This window comes from Ochotona curzoniae, unplaced genomic scaffold (assembly GCF_017591425.1).
Source record: "Ochotona curzoniae isolate NIBS_2020 unplaced genomic scaffold, NIBS_Ocur_1.0 contig_2927, whole genome shotgun sequence".
Taxonomy (NCBI): domain Eukaryota; kingdom Metazoa; phylum Chordata; class Mammalia; order Lagomorpha; family Ochotonidae; genus Ochotona; species Ochotona curzoniae.
Window position 1 is genome coordinate 6,978,550 of NW_024465654.1, and position 20,117 is coordinate 6,998,666.

The window sequence follows — 20,117 nt, forward strand, 5'->3', positions numbered from 1 at the left end:
CCTTTATTCTGTCCTGTGCAAAGAAACACTGCCCAGTTCTCAGCTGCCAGAGGCTCTGTGTGCTCCCCGTGCACTGTAGTAGTCTTTCCCATGGGATATCTGCATGGAGCCTGCCCGGGCCCATGGCTACCTTGGGCAGGACACTGGGCTCCCCATCTCTGTTAGAATGGACAGTGTGGTGACAGCCAGTGGCCAGCAAAGGGCTCACTGGAGGCTGGAGTTGGTGCTCCCCAAGCATGGAGTAGATTAACCCTTGCTTTATGTGGAGCTGAACTGGTAAATTAATATTTCCTATCTGTGAAAGAACACACATGTGTGTCATTCCAGAAGGTAGAAAAACAGATCCTTTTATGAGGCATGTAAGCATGAACAAATGCAGAAGGTCAAGGAATGCATGGCATTTATGTGTGGATGATCCAAGTCAGCGTGAACCTCAGTGTGGAAGGCCAGGATGTCTGTAACTTCTGACACTCAAGACGTGCGATACAATGTCGCATGTCCAGTATGGCCACCACACTCAGTTTTAGACTTTTTCTTCTCATGACAGACTCAACCTCTGATGGACAAAATGGGTGTGAAGGCTGCAGAGTAGATATGAGTCACTCTCAGGCCTCTGACTACAGTAGCCACAGCCTCTGCTCCCTGGGTGTGGCAGTGTGCCTCCTGCCCGGAGGGAAGGTCTCTCAGGACCCGCTGGGTGCCTGCTCTGATGCAGTGTGAGCCAGAGGGAGGATTTAGACGAAATGGGCTGGTCTGGTGTGGGCACAACACCAAGCCACTCTGCCTGCTTCCCCTCTGCGGAGATGGAATTGTCAAATCTCTGAAAATGTTTTGTATTTAATCTACTGGTTGACTACATTGAGATAATACATGTTTTCTGCAAATGGAAGATAAACTGTTAGTTTGAAAATAAAGCGTTGCTTTGTGTAGCTTTTAGAATAGTAAGGAGATAGATGTGAAACATTCAGGTTAGAGGTTTGCTTTCGGGCCTGGTATTCCTGTGTGTGATCTACACTGGCCATGCCCCTCGGGCGCCTTGAACCGCCCACCCGACCTGTGTCTGCTTTCTGTTCCGGTCCTGTAAAGCCGGGCACGTGCTCACACACGAATCATGGAGAAAATACCCATTCCTTGCCTGTCACTGAACACACAGGAGGTCCCCAGTGGCAAGAAGGGAACACCTGAGTAGCATTTTCCCTGCCGCACAGAAATAAGACAGGCCTAGTGGGGGTGGGGAAAGAGAGAGCGGGCGAGCGAGCGAGCTGGGGGATGTGCTTTCTAGTGTAACCAGCCTTAGAAACAAAGGAGTAATCTCTAGGGTTTATTCAACCAAGAGCTGCAGAAATTATTGACTGTCTTTATTCTCTCTAGACCCAATTCTTTCCAGGCATTCATCATGTCTTCCCAGGATCGACAGTGAAAACCAGTGCTCTTTGTGCAAGTGCTTCGCTCTGTACTGTGCTTAAGAGAGTGTGGGAGAAAGGGCACAGAATAATGGGCACTGTCCCTGGGAATGTGGTGACCAGATGACCAGGAAGCGGCACCGGAAACAAAGCCTCACTTACAGATGCCCTGAGCCTGTGCAGAAAAGCAGTCAGGCTGATTATGAAACCACAGCCTTGGTTAGCCAAGTCCGCAGAGGGACTCGCACTCTGGCAGGTGAGGGCTGGGACTGCAGATGGTTGGAGGGCGCCTGCTGGCCAGGGATGACTTGGAGCTGTGCTCCTGGGAGGGGCAGGATCAGAAACCTGGAAAGCTGCACCCTTGGGAAAGTAGAGTGCAAGGGCACCGCCCGAGGGCAGAGGCACCTTGGAAAGGTGGGCATCTCAGTCTGGGTCCTGGAGAGAGAAAACCTGGTCTCCAGCTGGGCTGCTGGCCTGAATTTCCACTCCCTGTGGGTTTGGGGAAAAAAACCTCCATACTCAGAGAATTTATTTTAAAGTGACCTCTGGTTGGAAGTTTACCTCAGTCCCTTCATAGATCTAAAAATAATCAGCCCTTAAAATATCTCCACAAATCAAATGCTGATAAACATGAAAGCATAGTAAGAAATTACAAAACCCAGAGGGAAATAGACAGCAGTGAGCACAGCTGGAAGAATCAGCCCACACAGACTGCAGTGATCAGAATTACACAATGTATGCAGTAAAGACATTAAATAAAGTGCAAATACGTCAGGAATTGAAAGCATAAGAATAAAGATTGAGTCACCTGGAAGTGACCCACAGAGAACTTTGGGGAATAAATGACTGAAATGATTAGAATGAAAAGTTCAGTTGTTGTTTAAGTGTTTAACAGAAGTGGAGAATTATACTAAATACACTAAAATATAATTTAGCAGAATGATGTATGGAGAATGAGAAAGAGCTAAAAGAGGGTAAGGCAAGTGGAGCAAGACATCCCAGCATGCACTGGTAGGCATTCCAGAAGGTGAAAACAGAGACGATGGGATAGAAGCAGTATTTTAAAAAGAAGAAGGCTTAGTGGTTCGTTTTCTGATTAGAATATGTAAATCTTCAGATTTGGTCATCACAGGAAGTTCAAAATGGGAAACGCTATGGCGTGTTGGACATGTGAGTGTGTGATCAAACGTCATCAGAGGATGCAGGGCCTCAGGTGTGGAGGGAACAAAGCACGCGCTATCTGCAAAGAACGGATTCCTGACTAGCAGCAATGCAGTCTGAAGGTGGGAAGCTTCTGGAGGATTGGAATTAGTGATAAGTGCAAAAGCCGAACTCCATGCATCATTTCCAAAGATTATTTCCATAATGATGATTCCAAAGTCTTCTCATATCTTCTGTACGCTAAAAAAAATTATCTTGTAAAAGCAAGAGTCAGGAAACTTCCAGAAAAATTAAAGTGTCTCTTGTTCCTAGTAGACTCTCACTTTCTCAAGACAAGTTACAGTTAAGAATAAAGAAAATGTAACCTGAAAAAAAGCAACGTAAGATGCAAACCACAGGCCCTGACTACACTAACTAGCTGCCATAATGACTTATTTCTTAAAAACAGAAGTGTGTGTCAATTGGGAAGAACTTGTGGAGCCCAGTCGTTGTTGGTACTTTGGCTGGGGCGCAGCAGAGCGAAGACATTGATTAACTAGAGGTTTTGGCGCTGAAGTAGATTTTGCTCATTTATGCAGGCAGAGTAAAACTTCTAGGAAAACTTCCTATTGAATACAAGTACTTCCATATCCACTAAACAGAGAAGAAAAACAAATTAAAAATTAACACAAGTTCAGGTGATTTGAATGATGGCGAAATTGGAAGAAAAATATATTGAGAATAGAAGGTCTACAGTGAACGGTAGAAATCACTGGTTAGTAAGCACATTTAATGCAAATTTTCTGCTACAGGACTAAGATTCTCAAGACAGTCTCTCTTTCCGCCTCCATGCGGAGTTCTTTGTGGCTGTGTAACAAGTTGTGCAAACTAAGACCCAACAGTCAGTTCACTGGTCTCTCGGGCGGTTTCTGCTTGGCCTCTGAGTTCTCAGCTCTGGGTCTTGCACAATGGTACGTAAGCGATAAGGAGATTGAGATGGGCCTTAGCTGCCTCCCAGCTCACTGGCTGCTCCACAGAATTCAGTTTGCCCTGAGGCCGAGGTGTGTGTTTCCTCACTGTCAGCACTGGTCACTCCTTGTTCTTGCACAGGGTCCCCACTTGCCAGACGTGGGGAGCATCCCTGGCAATGATCCCTGTCAGACTTCAGGCATTTCTGACAGTTTTCAAAGGACTTGTGTAATTCGTCAGCGCCAACCTATCGTGTAAATGATAGTATGTAAGTGGTAAATCATGCACATGATAGGATAAGCCACCTGGTCACATGTGTGGCATTGTTGTGCCAGTGCCAGCGCCTCCTGGCCAGAGCTTGCACCCACAGGTGTCAGTCTTGGGATCCTGCCAAGCACCTGCCGTTTTCAGAGGCCAAAAACACAATGAAATGGATATTCTGATAGTCAAAGATTGGAAATTATGTCCCAGGAACTTTCTGAAACAAAATTGGTATAGTTAGATTGATGTTGAGCCAAATAACCTTTTAGGAGGAAACAGCATAAGGGGATTTATCACATGCTAAAAAGGAGAGCGAAACAATTTGGAAGTTGTATGCACACTACAACATACTTTAAAAACCTAGAACGAATAAATTGACAGAACTTAATTCCAGTATCATAACACTGTCGCCAGAAGCAACTGTGAAAATTAATGAGGTAACCTTTCAATATTAAGAACTTGGTGAAAAAAATTAGCAAAAGGGACAATCAGGCAAAAAAAAAACAGTAGAAAGAAAATAAAGATATGAGCAGAAATTATTATAAACATGAAGAAACTACAGAGTTAAAATGCCTCTAAATTTTTAAAGGTTAATAAAATTGAAAAAATAGTTTCAAGATCAACAAAGATTGAAACAAAAATAGTACAAATGATGGGTATGAAAATTGAAAAATTACCAATAGAGATGCAGCAGAAATCAGTCAGAATGATGTGCTTTCATGGTGGAAACCTCAGCAAAAAGTGTTTCATGTGGAACGTCACCCTGTCCCCACACTGCTCTTTGTCACTATGGAAAGTGCAGAAACATTTTTTGTGGTCACTGCCCAGTTGTGTAAAACCACCGTGGAAAGTAAGGAAGTGGCGATAGCAAACACAACATGTGCCCTAGTGTCCTGCCGTGGCTGGAGACGTTCACAGAGGCTGAGAGGCCTTTGATTTTGTTGAATTTATTTTCCAGATAGGTGGTGGGAGCTGGCTGTGCATTTTTGTTCTCTATAACGTATATACATACACTCCCATTTATGACTATAACTTAGTCTCAAAATTTGTGTACCTTAGTCAATTCGTCTTTTCATTTTATTTTTCACCAAAGCACGCACAAACATGACTTTCCAGTAATTGTAATCAAGACATTTTGAAGGTGTAGCTAAACCAAATAAATGAAAAATCTGGTCTGATTAAACTGATTTTCTCGGTGCAGTTTTCCCCAGAAGCCAGTATTTCATTTTTATTTGCATTTGCAGTATTTGTATGCTGATGCCTAGGACATCCTTGCTATTTCAGAGATCTGTCCCATCAGCACTGTGCCCATTCAGTCAGTCTCAGGCAGCAGTAGCACATGGAACAGCCACACTTCCTTAAACATGCAAAGCTGGGCAGGCTCATGGCTGGACAGGTGACTGAGTGGTCAGTCTCGTCTGCATTGCGGCTTGAAAATCTCAGGAAAACACAGCCATTCCAATTCCTTGTCCCCTGGCTGGCCTGCAGCTCTTGACCTGTACCCTGAGAGCTGGATGAACTCTGGATTGACCACATTGTACCAGCTGCTGCTGGTGCCTTTTCAAGCAGGGGGCCTGGTGTGCTAGGCCTGTGACTGAGCCATCTCCTTTTGCTGTTACTCAGGCCAGGACACATGAGACATGCCATTTAGAAGAACGGGAAGCCAGGATGACGTTTGGTGTTTCTGTGCTCTGAGAGCATTCTGTTGGATCATGGTTCTTAGGGTCTTATTTCTCAGCTGTCCTTTCTTTTTCCTTCTCTGAGACCCATATTCATATACAGAGCTGCAGAGTCCTCATAATGTGTATTTTTGTAGGATTAATTTTCTAAGTAATGACTGGTGTAGAGAAGGTATCACCCTGAAAGCCACTGTTTCAGGCAAACCCAGAACAAATGTTGGCTGTGTAGTGTTGAGCTACTGTTGTTGGATTCTTTAGCCACTCACATGGAGCACTGTGTACAAAGCCAATGTAAATGTTTTTTCTACTGTCTTCTTATTCAACAGAACCAGTGAGCATTCTCATTTCTGCCATTTGTTCTAAATTGTAATTCAGTGTGGTGGAAAGCAAATTGTATGTGGGCACATCATATTTATTCTGTATTGGTTAACACACTGTTGGAAACTCTGCAGAACTTTCCTGGGAAGATGCTTCTTGATTATGTGTATTTCTGTATTCAGGTGGTCCGGGCGTCTTGCTCTAAATGCTTCTGTATTCTAAGGCATGCCCAATTTCCTTACTTAATAATAAAACAGCTCATGCCTCATTGTAAATCAGTAGGGATCCAGCAATAAGGTGCAGCACATCACAGAAGCAGTGCAGGCTATCATTGGAGATAATAAGCACGTGCATTAATATTCATGATTATGGAAGCCTAGTTGTGCTTCTGTAAAGCTGCAGAATGCATTCCAGGGTCAATGCTCACCAGTAGGTGTTGGCTAGTGGTTTTTCAGATGCATCTTGTAGCAGCTCGTTTAAGGCATCACTAGGTGATGTAAGAAACGTTCATTCCTGGTTCCCATTCCCTTCACTGCACAAGCAAATCAGTGAGTGTGCGTAGTCCTATCCAGTTAGACCTTAGTTCTAGCTGTGTGTGCTGTTGGCTAAGGCTGATCGCTGTATGTGCCTGTGTTGTGGGGTTGGCATGGTAGGGATAAAAGGGCAGAAAAGGGAAGGCCAACCATCTCCATGTGTTGTTGTGCACAACACAGTGTTGTCCTAGTGTCAAGGAAATGCCACTTGGACTTTTGCTTTCAAGCAGAGGGACTGAGTGCAAGCATGAGAGAGTCATGCTGTGCCACCATAGGTGCAAAGGTGCCAGCCACCCAGGATCCCCCCATCAAGTGCGCACTTTATGCCCTGACCCACTCTGGACACCACCATTCACACCCACTCTGGAGGCCACCATTCAACCAGGATCCCCCCTCATCAGGTGCACACTTTATGCCCTGACCCACTCTGGAGGCCACCATTCAACCAGGATCCCCCCTCATCAGGTGCACACTTCATGCCCTGACGCACTCTGGAGACCACCATTCAACCAGGATCCCCCCTCATCAGGTGCACACTTCATGCCCTGACGCACTCTCGAGACCACCATTCAACCAGGATCCCCCCTCATCAGGTGCACACTTTATGCCCTGACCCACTCTGAGACCACCATTCAACCAGGGTTACCCCATCAGGTGCACACTTCATGCCCTGACCCACTCTGAGGCCACCATTCACCATGAAGTGACACCCTGCCATCCCAGGGTTGCGAGTGAGTTTATTGAAGTGTGTACTACGTATGTGACCCCCATGTGATGCTGTTTGGCTCATCAGTGGCTGGATTAACAGTGAGGCAGATATTCCTTACATAGGAGTTATGTGAATAAGTACATGTGTCAGCAATAGTATCTCTCTTAACTGAAAATCCCATTTGATTTCTTTGTTTTTTTCCAGGAGTTGAGTCCTAGTGTCTGTTCTCCCCAGGTAGGCAGAGGAACAGGGTTGGGAGGAGATCTGTGTTAAGTGCTGTGCCCACTGCTGCTGCTGGGACTGTAACATCAACCTCCGTTAGTGTTGGTACCAACAGTGCTGGAGCTACTTTCCAGGGTGGATGCGGAAGGAGCTTTGCGTAAGCTCCTGCTGTGAGGATTTGCTCCCCACTGGTCTGTTCTGTTCCCACACTGCTTTGATTCTCCTGTGTTTTTAGTCCCTGACTGTTTCCTGGCAGCCTACAGCGCACTAGGTGTAACCATAGCGTGCATAGGAGGCTGTGGAAGCTCTGTAGCCCTGGGATCGGTCTTCTGGTGGGGAGCACGTTTGTAACTGCTATAGATCTTTTTGTTTCACGCCATCTTCCTTTACATTCAGCTTCTGGTCAACCGGAATCAGGGCCTTCTGTGTTCTGAGTATTTTGTATGAAGTATTTATATAACATCCACTTTGGTCTTTATATAACACCAGCCTTTGAGGCATGGTGCTAGGGTTTCAGTAGTCCGTTGACTTTTCCCTCACCCATTCTCCTAGGAACACGTCTTGTGTGACAGCTGCTGCTCTGCTGTTTAGTAATGAGAATAGAATCACAGTAGAATATGTCAAGATTTCACAAGGACAGGGGAAAGAAATCACCAGAAATTCTCTACTTGTCCTGTTGGTATTGTGACCATTCTGTGCAAATTGGATTCACCATGCATGAGTGTGGTTGTTGAGATTCACAATATCCACTTACACCGAGACGGCAGCAGGAGATCTGTTCCTCAGTAGTGAGCCCTTTGTAACTCCCTGGGGTGGGGATCGGGGCTCAGCATGACCTGGAAGGAGACTGGCTGTTTTTTGTGGGGTATGAAGGGTGCATCCGGGGGGTGGGTGTCACCCATGGTCTGAAGTCCTGTTGGTGATGAAGGACAGAAAACTCCCAGCTCTGCTCAGTGCCTGGGTTGTTCACAGAGAAGTCTCCTCTACTCCTGAAACGTCAAGTCTGTTTTTACAGATTGTTCCCAACGGCTGAGCCACGATTGGGACTTCCCAGGCACATGCCGGTGTAAGGGCTCCTTGTCTATGGAGAGCCTCAATTTCTGGCCCCCATCTGCTTCCTCAGTGCCTCAAGTGCACTGCTAGTGACCACAGTCTTAGTCAAATCTAAATGAAAAGTGACATTAATGTCAGGAAATGAGTGTGTCACCATGGGAGCAGTAATTTATTATTGTTTCAATTAACTTAGCTAGGAAGGGAATTTAAAAAAAAAAAAAAGGTGTGGGAGTGGGGGAGACACTGGCCAGGAGCCGTGAGCGCAGATTACCGGAGCCTGTAATTATAGAAATCCAGGGAAATGAGCAGTGGCTGCTGGCATATATTTCTGTAGTTTCCATGAGATGGGAGACAGAATCGCCCATAAGAGAGGGGATGAAAACCCTGCCAACTAAATGCTATGGCAGAGCACTTAGCTGGTCACCCAGCCCTCCACTTTCTGTGCTTTTGTGTCATCAGTGGGAATTGGATTGCCTTTCAGAATGTCAGACCAGCACGGATGGAGGGTAAGAGTCTGTTCCAAAGCACCCCTCAAAAACACTGGAAGTGCCTTTCATTCAAATGCCTGTAAAATCACTTACTACCTTCCATCATAATAATTTGAAAAAAAAATTGTATTTGAAGAAGACATTAATCAGAAGATTGTTAATTAACAACTCATAGTTGAATGAAGGTTTCTAGATACTCCTTTTAAAAATGAAAATGAGCAACTCATATATTTAGTCATCATGGTTTTTGGGGGGATAGCCTCAAAATTTCAGAAAGACTTGTCATTGCTATGATAGTGCAGAATCTCTGTTTTAAAGCAGGGAGGCTTGTTTTTTATTTGAATATCAATATACAGTGTGCATGCCGAGAGAAGAGTGAACCTTCTCATTTGATCATACCACAATTAAGAACATAGCATTGCCCCCTGAGTCCGCAACAAGCCCACTCCAGCTCTTTTTTTTTTATGTGATTTTTTAAATGTCATTTATATGGTGGTATTTGGAACTGTATACCAAATAATCTGATATCTATACAATATTTATTTCTTCTCTATATTTTAAATACCACAGGAAAGAGAAACGTGTGATATTTTCTTTTTGAGTTTGACTTATTTCACTTAATATAATGCTATCCAGTTGCATCCATTTTGTGGAAAATGTCAAAATTTCATTTTTTTAATGGTGTGGTAATATTCTGTGATGCAGAGATAGCACATTTTCTTTAGTCAGCACTGATGGGCAGACAGCTGGGTTGATCCCCGATGTGGACTGAGCTGCAGTGGTTGTGGGAGTACACGTGGCTCGCTGACTTGCCTACCTGCTTTCCTTTGGATGTGCTTCCAGGAGTGGAATGACTGGGTCGTGTGGCAGATCTGTTCTGGGGTGTCTGAGGCTCCCCATGTGGTTTTCCATTCTGCTTGTGCTGCTTTACATCCCAAGCAGCAGTGTCTTAGGGCACCTTTCTCTTCAATTCTTGCCAGCATTTATTTTCGCTTTTTGAGTGATTACCATTCTAACTCATGGAGGTTTTTGTTTTTCCCTCATGGCTGGTGAACCTGAACATGTTGGGCATTTACGTTTAATCCTTTGTCTTTTTCATGTCCCATTTCTTATGTCCCATTTTGTAACTAGATCATTAGTTTTGTTGTTGATTTCTTGTGCTCCTTATGGATTCTGGGTGTTAATCCTTTCTCAGGTACCTGGTTTGCAAATATTTTCTCCTATTCTGTCTGTTGCCTCCTCACGTTGTTGATGGTTTCCTCTGCTGTGCAAAGTTCTTTAGTTTGAGGTAATGCCATTCGTTTATTTTTGTTCTATTGTCTGATCCGAGAAGTGATTTACTAGGCCAGTGTCTTCCAGCATTTCCCTACATTTTTCTCTAGTAACTTGAAGGTTTCTGGGCTTAGATTTCCATCTTTGATCCATTGTGAGCTGATTTTTGAATAGGATGTACAAAGTAGAGGTCTTGATTTGCAGTTTGGAAACTCAGCCTGCCCTTTCTGCAAGGTGTGCTTCAAGTCCTTTCGTTAAAGGTGACTTGTGTATCAGTTGCTGGAGTTTCCATCTGGTTTGTCGGCCTCATGTCTGCATCTGTACCAGGCTGTTTTGATTGTAACTATCCTGTGATACACCTTGGTGATGCTTCCTGCTTTGTTTTAATTGTTTAATATTTCTTTTCTATGCAGGTTTCTCTCTGTGTGTGTGTGTGTGTTTTCACAGAAGTTTAGGATTGTTTTTTTCTAGATTGGTGAAGAATGACCTGGGTGTTTTGATTTTAATTGCATTGGATCTGCCAACTACTTTAGGTAGTACGGGCAATTTGATGATATCAATTCTTCTAACTACTAAAAAAGAGATTTGTCCTTTATTCATGCTGTTTTTATTTCAGGATATCTTTATTAAAGAGGTCCTTCATATCCTTGGCTAAATTTATCACACAAAGTTTTAAAAAATTTTGTAGCTGTTGCACCTGAGTGATTTGGCATTTTTTCCTCAGCCAGAACACTGTTGGTGTATTGGCATGCTTCTGATTTTGATATGTCTATTTCATACCTTTGTCTAATTCTCCCTTTTAGTTCCAAGAATCTTTTGGGGGAGTCTTTTGTTTAGGATCATACCATCCTTAGACAGTGACAATTCTGACATACTCTTCTCCAGTTTGTGCCCTTTGATATATTTTTTTCTTGTCTAATGGCTGTGGTTAAAACTGTACTGAACTCTAATGGTGAGAACAGGCATTCTCGTGTGGTTCTGCACCTTGGTGGAAAGGCCTCCAGATTTTCCCAGTTTAATAGGATGCTGACTAGGGGACTGTCCTGTGTCGCCTTGATTGTGTTACAGTATGTTCCTTCTAAGCCAATGTTTATGATGTTGCATTTTATCAGATGTTTTCTCTGCTTCTGTTGAGGTAATCGTGTGATTTTGATCCTGCACTTTGTTTATGGAATGTGTCATATTTCAGCTTTTCACTTTCAGTTTGGTGACTCTTGGCTGGCAAAGTATACTTCTTTGTTTTAAGATATATTTATTTCCATTTGAAAGCAGATTTTAAGAGAGAGGAGAGGCAGCGCGAGGGCTTCCATCCATGAGTTCATTTTGTAAGACTGGGCAGTAAGAAGTTTTTTCAGTTCTTCCAGCAGTCGCTTGCCATGTGGTCCTTCCTTATTTTTTCTGGCAAACCCCTGTGGCTGAGGTCAGTATACTGTTTCCTGTTCAGCTGTCTTAGCTGTCCCTGAAAGCAGGAGGCAAAAAGAAAAAAAAAAAAGGTAGAGCTTCTACAGAAGGTAGTTCAATGTTGGATCAGACCAGGTGACATTACTGGCCATGAAGTGAAACTAGGAGGGGGGCTTGAAAGTGCCGTGGTGGGCAACCACACCTCAGGTCCATAGGGAGGGGTACCCCAGAAAGAAGTGGAACAAGAAAGACGAGGTGTTCAGACCAAAGGTGGGTCCTGCCGACCCTCGAATGAGCCTCTTTCAGAGAGTAAGTCCAGGCAAAGCCCATCTGTTCACGGGCCGGTCAGCCTCAAGGGACCAGTGTGAAAGTTCTGTTACTAAGAAGGTGGCAAGAAGCATATAACAAGAAAGTCCAGGCGTGGGTGAAAAAGCATCTGCCAGGAAGTGTTCCTGCAGAGCAGAGAAAAATGGTGCCCCAAAACATGCCAGTGATGTAAGACCTTTCAGTGAGGAAGCCATCTTTATCAAACAATCCAGAGAGAACAGTGTGAGGTCTGATGGGACATTGGAGAGGCCGTGGACAGACTGCTGCTGCTGCAGCGCGCTGCTTGGGCCGCACACCTCTGCTTCCTGCAGTGTGCCCTCTGCACGGCGGTAGGAAGGCGATTGTGTTCCAAAATAAATGAAATCTGCGTATGAGGGCAGACTCTGTAATCCTATATTTACAGCAGCACAATCTACAAAAGCAAACACATGGAGAAATCACAGATGCCCATCCAAAGAGGAGTAGATAAAGAAACTATGGTCCATCTGTCCATGGGATACTGGTCAGTCACTAAAAAGAATAAAATTCTACCTTTTGCAACCAAATGATCCCAACTAGAGGTCATTGTGCTCAGTGAAACAAGCCAGTCCCAAAAGGACAAATACCGTATGTTCTCTCTGATAGAAGGCAACCTTCATGCTGTACTTTCAGCACAGCTCTCTGCTAACATGCCAAGGGAAGCAGCAGGAGATGGCCCCAGTTCTTGGACCCCTGTGCCCATGTAGGAGACCTGGAGAAGGCTCCAGGCTGGCCTACATATTGCTGCTGCAGCTATTTGGGGAGTCACCCAGTGGATGGAAGATCTCTCTGTCTCTCCCTCTCTCTGTATAAATCTTCCTTTCAAATAAAAATAAATATTTAAAAATAACTTTTAAAAAATTGCATGGAATTATACTGTAGAAGCAGTATGTAGCATATGCTGTCTGCGAATGAGTAACTTGTGTTCAGGCTAAGAAGATAAGACTGACAAAATTAAAGAGTGATTCAGGATGCAAATGGGGTGGGTTATGTTACACAAATGCTCAATGATGTCTCCTTGGGTTGTTGTAAATCTAGTGATCTTTTCGTTGCATTCCTAGCAAGTTTGAGACCACATGGTACTTTAGCATTGCATCACATCATTCCCATATTCTGATAGTGTAGCTTATGTGAGTCTTTTCTTTGCAAAAGAGGAAAGACTGATTTCCAAGCCCTGTGACTCACAATCCCACACATGTCATTGGCTGCCAGTCCCAGGTGTTGGCAGGCACTGTAACTCCTGCTGGAATGTATTGCATGCTCATAGTTGAAGAGACCAAAGCTGAGGTACAATGGGTTAGTTACCTTGCCCTAAATCAGAAATAAGTACAAGACCAGGCTAGAACTAGACCTTGTGCAGGCTGGCTCAGAGCAGGTGCACAGCACAGTTGTTAGGTGTGGCTGAGCTCTGTAGTTAAGTCTCTCTGACTTGGGCTACTCCACTGGTAAATGACGGAAGCCACCGAGTGACTTTGTAAAGTTGCTGTCACAAGTAATAAGAACAGTACATCTTAAATCTGTGGCGCTCTCACCGCTGTTGCCACTCTGTCATTGCCACATCATTACACAGGCTCAACTCACAGAGGACCAAGGATTTTGCTTAGATTCCCGTAGAGAGAAATTGCTGTTGCGGTACCTTTACTAACTTTTGGACCTGGTAATGCATACTCTTGCTCAGACTGCACAATGCCCAGGCCTCCAAATAGCTTATGTTCTATTGAAAAGGACTGCTTGACAAGGCACAGCACGGGTAGTGCCACAGCGAGGCTGCAGGCTAGCGTAGCAAGCATTTCAGAGTATCCAGCGCACTTCACCCAGCTTGGAAAGGAAGACCTGTGACTCCATGCTCTCATATCTTCCTGTGTGTGCGGCTCTGCCACTCCTTGTACCGTGTGTGTGTGTGCGCGCACACACCTGTGTTACACACACACACACTGCCTGTCTGCATCTTCCTCAGCCTCCCTTTCTTTGCTCTCATCTTCTCCCACAGACTGTCCTTGACCAACACCAGAAATGAACTTGGTTTCTCTAATGCAGCAGGTAATTGGATTTTTCGTTATTGAATGCATCCCTTTAATGACTGTGCCTGCATCTGCCAATTTAGCTGCAAGTGCCTGACATTGATCTGGTGATATGACTTAAAATAAAGACTTGCAGCAAGGGTGAAAGGGACCAGTTGCCTGGCATCAGAAAGGCTTTTGCCTCTTCTTGCAATTTCCCTCAGAAAAATGTTTCATCCTTGAATGTCGTTTTTACAACACATGCTGCTGTAATAATTGGCCATAGAGCAGCAGACTGCCTCTTTTTAGAAAATAGAATGAGTGTTTCCCAGAAAGTGCCCTGGAGAAAACATTGAAAATTGAATCAAACTCACCCAGTAATCATCTGTTCCCTGATAACAGTTACTGCCGTGTGGACTGTTTCTGCAACAAGATAAATAACGCTGAAGAGAGTTAATTAAGTCTTTTACAAATCTGGTGAAACATAAAATGTTTATGTAAATATTTATTTACTTAACCTTGAGGGTTTTTTTATATAATATTGGACACCAGAATTGTTATTCTTGAAAGAAGAGCAAGAATTGTGAAGAGGTGGCAGCTGAGAGTCTTGTAAGTGGAAGAATAGCAGTTGTTTCCTCAAGGGAAGTCACGCTATGAAACACTGCTGATGCTTGAGAGTGAGTGAAGCTTGAATTTCCCCACTATGGGGCTGGAGCTGTGACCCAGTGCTGGAGCACTGTCTACTGCTGGAATCCCTTATGGGCACTGGTTTGAGTCCTGGGTGCTCTACTTCCAGTTCCGTTCTCTGCTAATGGTCTGGGAAAGTGGTGGAAGGTGGCCCAAGCCATTGTCCCTGCACCCACTGGACAGACTCAGCAACTCGTGGTTTCTGGCTTCGTCCTAGCCCAGCCAGTGTGGCTGTTCAGGGAATGAACAATGGGTGTGGAAGTTCTCTCTGTCAGTCTTTTACTCCATGTAACTCTGCCTTTCAAATAAGTGAGTCGATATTGTAATATTTTCTCTACTCTTGCCTTTATTGCTTTTAGTAACAATATAATTCACTTGATTCGTCTTTGATTTTTATTCTGTCTTCTTCACCTTGCTCATTTTGATAATTATCATGAATCATTTTTGATGGAAATGCAATCCATGCGTGTTACTCTAAGAAAACAAAACCTGGTAATTTTAGAGCTTCAGAAAGAAAGCAAATAGCTCAGAAAACCACCAGTGAACTAGCTCCCTTTCAAATAATGAAACAAGCATTTTTCCTCCTCAATATTTTATGATTAGGTACTTTCATGTTTATCAAGCATTTAACAAAGTGAACTCAGAGTGTATATTAAAGCCAGTTCTGATTTTGAAATCTGGCATCAACAGTGAAGCCATCACAAGTCGAACAGCGTGGGCCTTGAGTCGTAGATGGTAGAACTCCGTGGAGCAGTGCATGAGTCGTAGATGGTGGAACTCCGTGGAGCAGTGCATGAGTCGTAGATGGTAGTGGTCTGCAGTTCTCCATGGGGCAGTGCATCCGTGTTGGTTCTCACCAGCCAGGGGACTCTTGGGGACGCTGTCCTGGACATGATGCTGAGGTGGAGGGCAGAGAACTGGAAAGCAGTTCTTTCTGCTGTTGTGATGCCTCTTGGCAGGGTGCAGGAGATGTGGGCAGGCTTGAGAAAGTTACTGTCACATGTGATGTTGAGGTGCTAAGAACAAGAGAAAAAGAAAAGGTAGATAAGTGGATGGTGGAAATCCTACTGAAGGCATTGCAGGCTGCTCAGTTTCCTTCAGTATAGTGTTTCTTTCCTTTGAATTTGAGCACTTTCAATGAAAATCATAATTACTGAAATAATCTTTGTCTTCTTCTGAAGGAGCGGTAAGTTTTCTGGACAAAAGGAAAAGAGTGCTCATTTGCATACTCAAGCGCGGTTTTGGTTTCCTTTCTTTCTTTCTTTCTTTCTTTTTTTTTAAGATGGAGAAATCCCTGTGAGACTTTTTTAATGCTTTGATAATAGGTTGCCTATTTATGATAATTGGACATTTGCCCAAAACATTATTATGTCATGCAGCTAATGAGCAATTAACTTTGTTAATGGGTCATGAAAACCAAGCGTTTACATCCTAGTTTGTTTTATCATTTCTTCTTTCCACAAATATCTTGGTCCAGTATCTGAAGACCTTAGAAAGAAAAAATAATCAAGCTCTAAGCCTCATTGGATCTCACAGCTTGGGGGTGGGGGCACAGGTGCCTGACCCGAGGATGGGGCTGAGTGACCACACCGGGCAACCCAGGGTTGGAGCAGGAGCTGTCGTTGTTGAAGGAAACTAAAGCAATCTAGACCCAGCAGCAGTTATTTGGACTTTAGAGTCTCTGGTTTAGGCACACTTGTAAAGAATGATGGTATTTTATTTATTATATGTGTGTTATTTCTATAGTAAATGCTAATTCTCAAAAGTACTGTCTAATTAAAGATGACCTTAAGTGATGTTTGAAAAACCTGTGACTATCTGACATGCTGAGTGTCCTTAAATAGATTTGTTCAATAGTCCAAGTCAAATACAAGAGTGACATTTATGATTGAGTGTATTTCTTCTGACTCTTATCTCTTGATAGACCCTAATATGAAAGTACGTACACATTCAGTTCCCAGTAGCCTGTGTTTGCATCAAGTGCTGAGTAAACCCTTCTCCTGGCTTCAGGTCACGGATATGATGCTGCAGGACAAGCCCTACCCCGACTGGGGAAAATCCGCAAGAGCTTTCTGGAAGAAAGGAAACGTTAGGATTATTCTGTTCTGGTAGGACGTGGTTTTATTTGTTTATTTCTGCCCTGTCACCTTCACACAAGGACTCCTTGGGTAGGTAGATTGCTACCCAGAGAGGCTGTACTGGGGATGCTGCACACCTGCGGGCCCCTCTCCTGATGCTGGGATGCCTGCTTCTCTTCTGCCTCACTGTGGGTCATGCTTACAGGAGAGCTGCCTTGCTGACAGAGCGAAGCACTGAGTTTGACCAGAGGTAAGTGGGGCTTTGGCTCAACAAAAACAAGTGGCAGGTTTCATCGGTGAAGTGTGATGGAGGAAGGATGTCTCGTCCCAACTCTAGCCTGCCTTCTCTGCTCAACAAGGTGGGATTCTGAGCTGAAGGTGCAGCTGAGGAGGAGCCGCCTCCGATTCCCCTTGGCCCCGGGCTGCTGCTTTGCTCAGGTGCCTTAAAGACTCCCGCCCGGTGAGTGCGATGCAGCAGCTGCCCAGGTCTCCAGGGGCCAGCCCTCGCAGTGGCCCCGATTTCTGTGCGTGTGCACAAGTTTAGGCGGCAGACAGCAGGACACTTGCATGTAGCCTCCATAGGCACACGGCCTCCTCTGGGAAGCTGTCATTGATGAGAGCTGAATTCAGGCCCCTCTGCAGTGCAGGAGGGAAATCTGCTTACCCCTCATTTTAATTCTGGGTTGTTTTTTTATGAAAAAGCTACAGAAGTTTGGGAAACTAAGTAGTTGGAGGGAAATACACTGGGTTATCTCTTGTGCTTTAGCAGTCATTAAGTGCTGCTAGATATACATGACTTCTGAACTCAGTTTTTAGCAGGTGAGCCAAAGTGGATTTCTGAATAATGTGAAAGCTGTAGGTGTTAATTTGCACTTCTTTCTAGGGGTCAAGTGTGACAATGTGTTTTTATGGCGTTGCTTCACTTCCATGTTTTGTGCTGTCTGTGAGCTCCCTTGCAGTTCAAATGAATAACATACAACACAGTAACTGTAGCACACATGTGTTTAGGTTGGCTTTGCTCCAGGGCCCTTCTACAGAGACCTTCACATGGTTTTTAAGAACCTCAGCGTGAAAGGAGACAGACTCTGAGAGAGAAGGCATTTGCAGACTGTCTCTTAGGGTGATGTCCGCCGACTGACTGTCGTTATAGTAGCCCTGGGTTCTGGGTCACCTGCTGGTGAGCATTCCCTGTAATCACGTTAGGGGTCACACCTGCAGGTATTGTCTCAGCCGCTCTGCATCACAGCTGCTTTCCCATGACAGAGGAAGCCGCCTGGTCTTCCCTGAACCATCTCAGCATGTTGTTCTGGAATGAATGAACTTCCCAGCTCTGAGCGTTGCTCTTCTGTCTTCTGCAGTCGGCCTATTTTGGGCATATGTTATAGCACGGTCGCTGTGAGTAATCTACAGCATACATTTTTAAGTGCAGAACTACGATTTTATCTTTCTATTATTTTTAAAAAATTTTAAGAGCAAAAGGAATAGAGAGAGCTCTTGCATCTGCTGACTTGCTCTCTGAATGCTGGGCGGGCTGCACACAGGAGCCAGGAGCACCACAGGCCTGGGCCGTCACCTGTCTCCGGGACGTGCTTCCCCAGGGAGTCAGGTGGGAAGCAGGGTAAGTGGAGGCAGAGCAGCTGCTGCAATGGGGGTGGATGTCTCAAGCAGTGCTTTTACTGCCGTGCCGTGGCACTTACCCCTAACAAATGGGGGAAAGTGGAAGAGTAATGCAGTGTTTCACTGATTGATTATAGTTTTAAAGGAGGAACAAATAACATCTACATGTATTCTTATAATTATGTTTTCAGTAAAATTAAGAATGAGGTAACTGAGAGATTTTCATTTTATTATTTAAAAATAGAATTAAGAATTTAACTGAAAAGCTTAAATGCCAGTTTAAAATACTTTTTTCAGTTATTCATTTCTGTACAGTTAGATTATCTTGGCACAATATTCATGATTTTAAAAGGAGAAATTCTGGACCCAGCAGAGTAGCCTAGCGGCTAAAGTCCTCACCTTGCACACACTAGGATCCCATATGGGCGCCGGTTCTAATCCCAGCAGTTCCACTTCTCATTTAGCTCCCTGTTTGTGGCCTGGGAAAGCAGTCAAGGATGCCCCAAAGCCTTGGGACCCTGCTCCCACATGGGAGACCCAGAAGAGGCTCTGGGCTCCTGGCTTTAAATCAGCGCAGCTCCGGCTGTTGCAGTGGCTTGGGGATTGAAGCATCAGACGGAAGACCTTCTTCTCTGTCTCTCCTCCTCTCTGTATATCTGTCTTTCCAATAAAAATAAATAAATCTTTCTTTTAAAAAGAAGAAGAGAAAATTGGATGCAAAAAGTTGAGTGTGGAAATTATGTGGGTAATAAATATTCTTTTCTATTCAGACTTTTCAGATAAAAGAGATTTAGCAAGCATAAAGGGCATTTGTTTCTCTTTGTAGCCCAAGGAGATAAAATACAGAAATTATCAACCAGGTTTTAGATGGGACAAAAGGCAGTGTTTACATGCTGTGTGTCACCCCCTTGGAACGAGTGTTTCCTTTAGATTTGCTCTAGTTAAGGGAAGAGATTAGTGTGAGCCATCTGTGGCAGAAATTCAGAGAACAGTTCTTTTTGAGTTGCATGCGCTGTGGTTCAGTTCGAGCAGTAAGCAGTTGGTTCAGGCACTTTCCTGAAGCTGCTTGAGGTTGCTTCAGCTTCCCTGTGCCTGGTCACTGTGTGCTGTGTCCTAGGACCCGTACTTCCCCTGAGTGCCCGGAGCATGCTCTCAGGGACTCCAGGCTTCTGTACCATGAGCAGAGCAAGTTGTGGTTGTCTTTGAAAATACTGAACTGGAAGGAGGGACATTCGTTGGCCACTTTCAGAGTCCTTCCGCCCTCCACTAGACAGTGTACATGAGTGGGAATGCCAGGCTCCAGTGCCCAGCTGTCTTTGGGCTTGAAAGGGAGCTTCTGACAGCCATGCCCACTAGCTTGTACGGGAAGTAAGAGGAACGACCCACATAAGGCAAGGATGCTCATGAGAGCTGCTGGCTCACACTTGTTTCCCCTTGCAGACACATCTGTTTGCTTGTGCTGGGGAACTTCTTGTATCTCTCCTGAAGCTTTATCGCCATAGTTGCTGCTGTAAGAGGAGACGCTGCTCTGGGCTTACGGAGGAAATGGCACAGCAGAGTTCGGGGGATCTGCTGACCCCCAGACTCCACGCTTTGGCCCCTCTGCGCTCAGTGCAGTGTGGGTCAGTGGCCTGTGATGCACCTGAATACAAACATGGAATAGCCAGGGGAGAGTCCCAGAAGGACTTGTGCCTAGCTTTTGCCTAGCTGGAGCCCGTTTGGGGCTGTTTATTCAAGAGTGACCAGGAGAAGCCCAGCTTCCTCACCAGCTCAGGGCACTGCCAGGCTGCTGAGAATGTAACGTTGGCAGTGGCACTCCCGAGGCCTGTGGGATTTGTTAAATTCTAGTGCATGGCCTGGCCCAGCCCGGAACAGGTCCCCAGAGCGGAAGGCTCACGTTTGTGTCTTCCAGGCAGAACAGCAAGCAGCAAGGGCACGGAGA

General features: G+C 44.8%; 1 protein-coding gene across 1 annotated transcript in view; it reads left to right on the forward strand.

Moving 5' to 3' along the window:
- The window catches only part of TMEM117 (transmembrane protein 117), a 223,419-nt gene that overhangs the window by 127,027 nt on the left and 76,275 nt on the right, over positions 1-20,117 (forward strand). Inside the window, exon 4 of the mRNA XM_040979034.1 lies at positions 16,491-16,588. Coding sequence (XP_040834968.1) covers positions 16,491-16,588 — 98 coding nt within the window. The remainder of the gene's footprint in view (positions 1-16,490; positions 16,589-20,117) is intronic.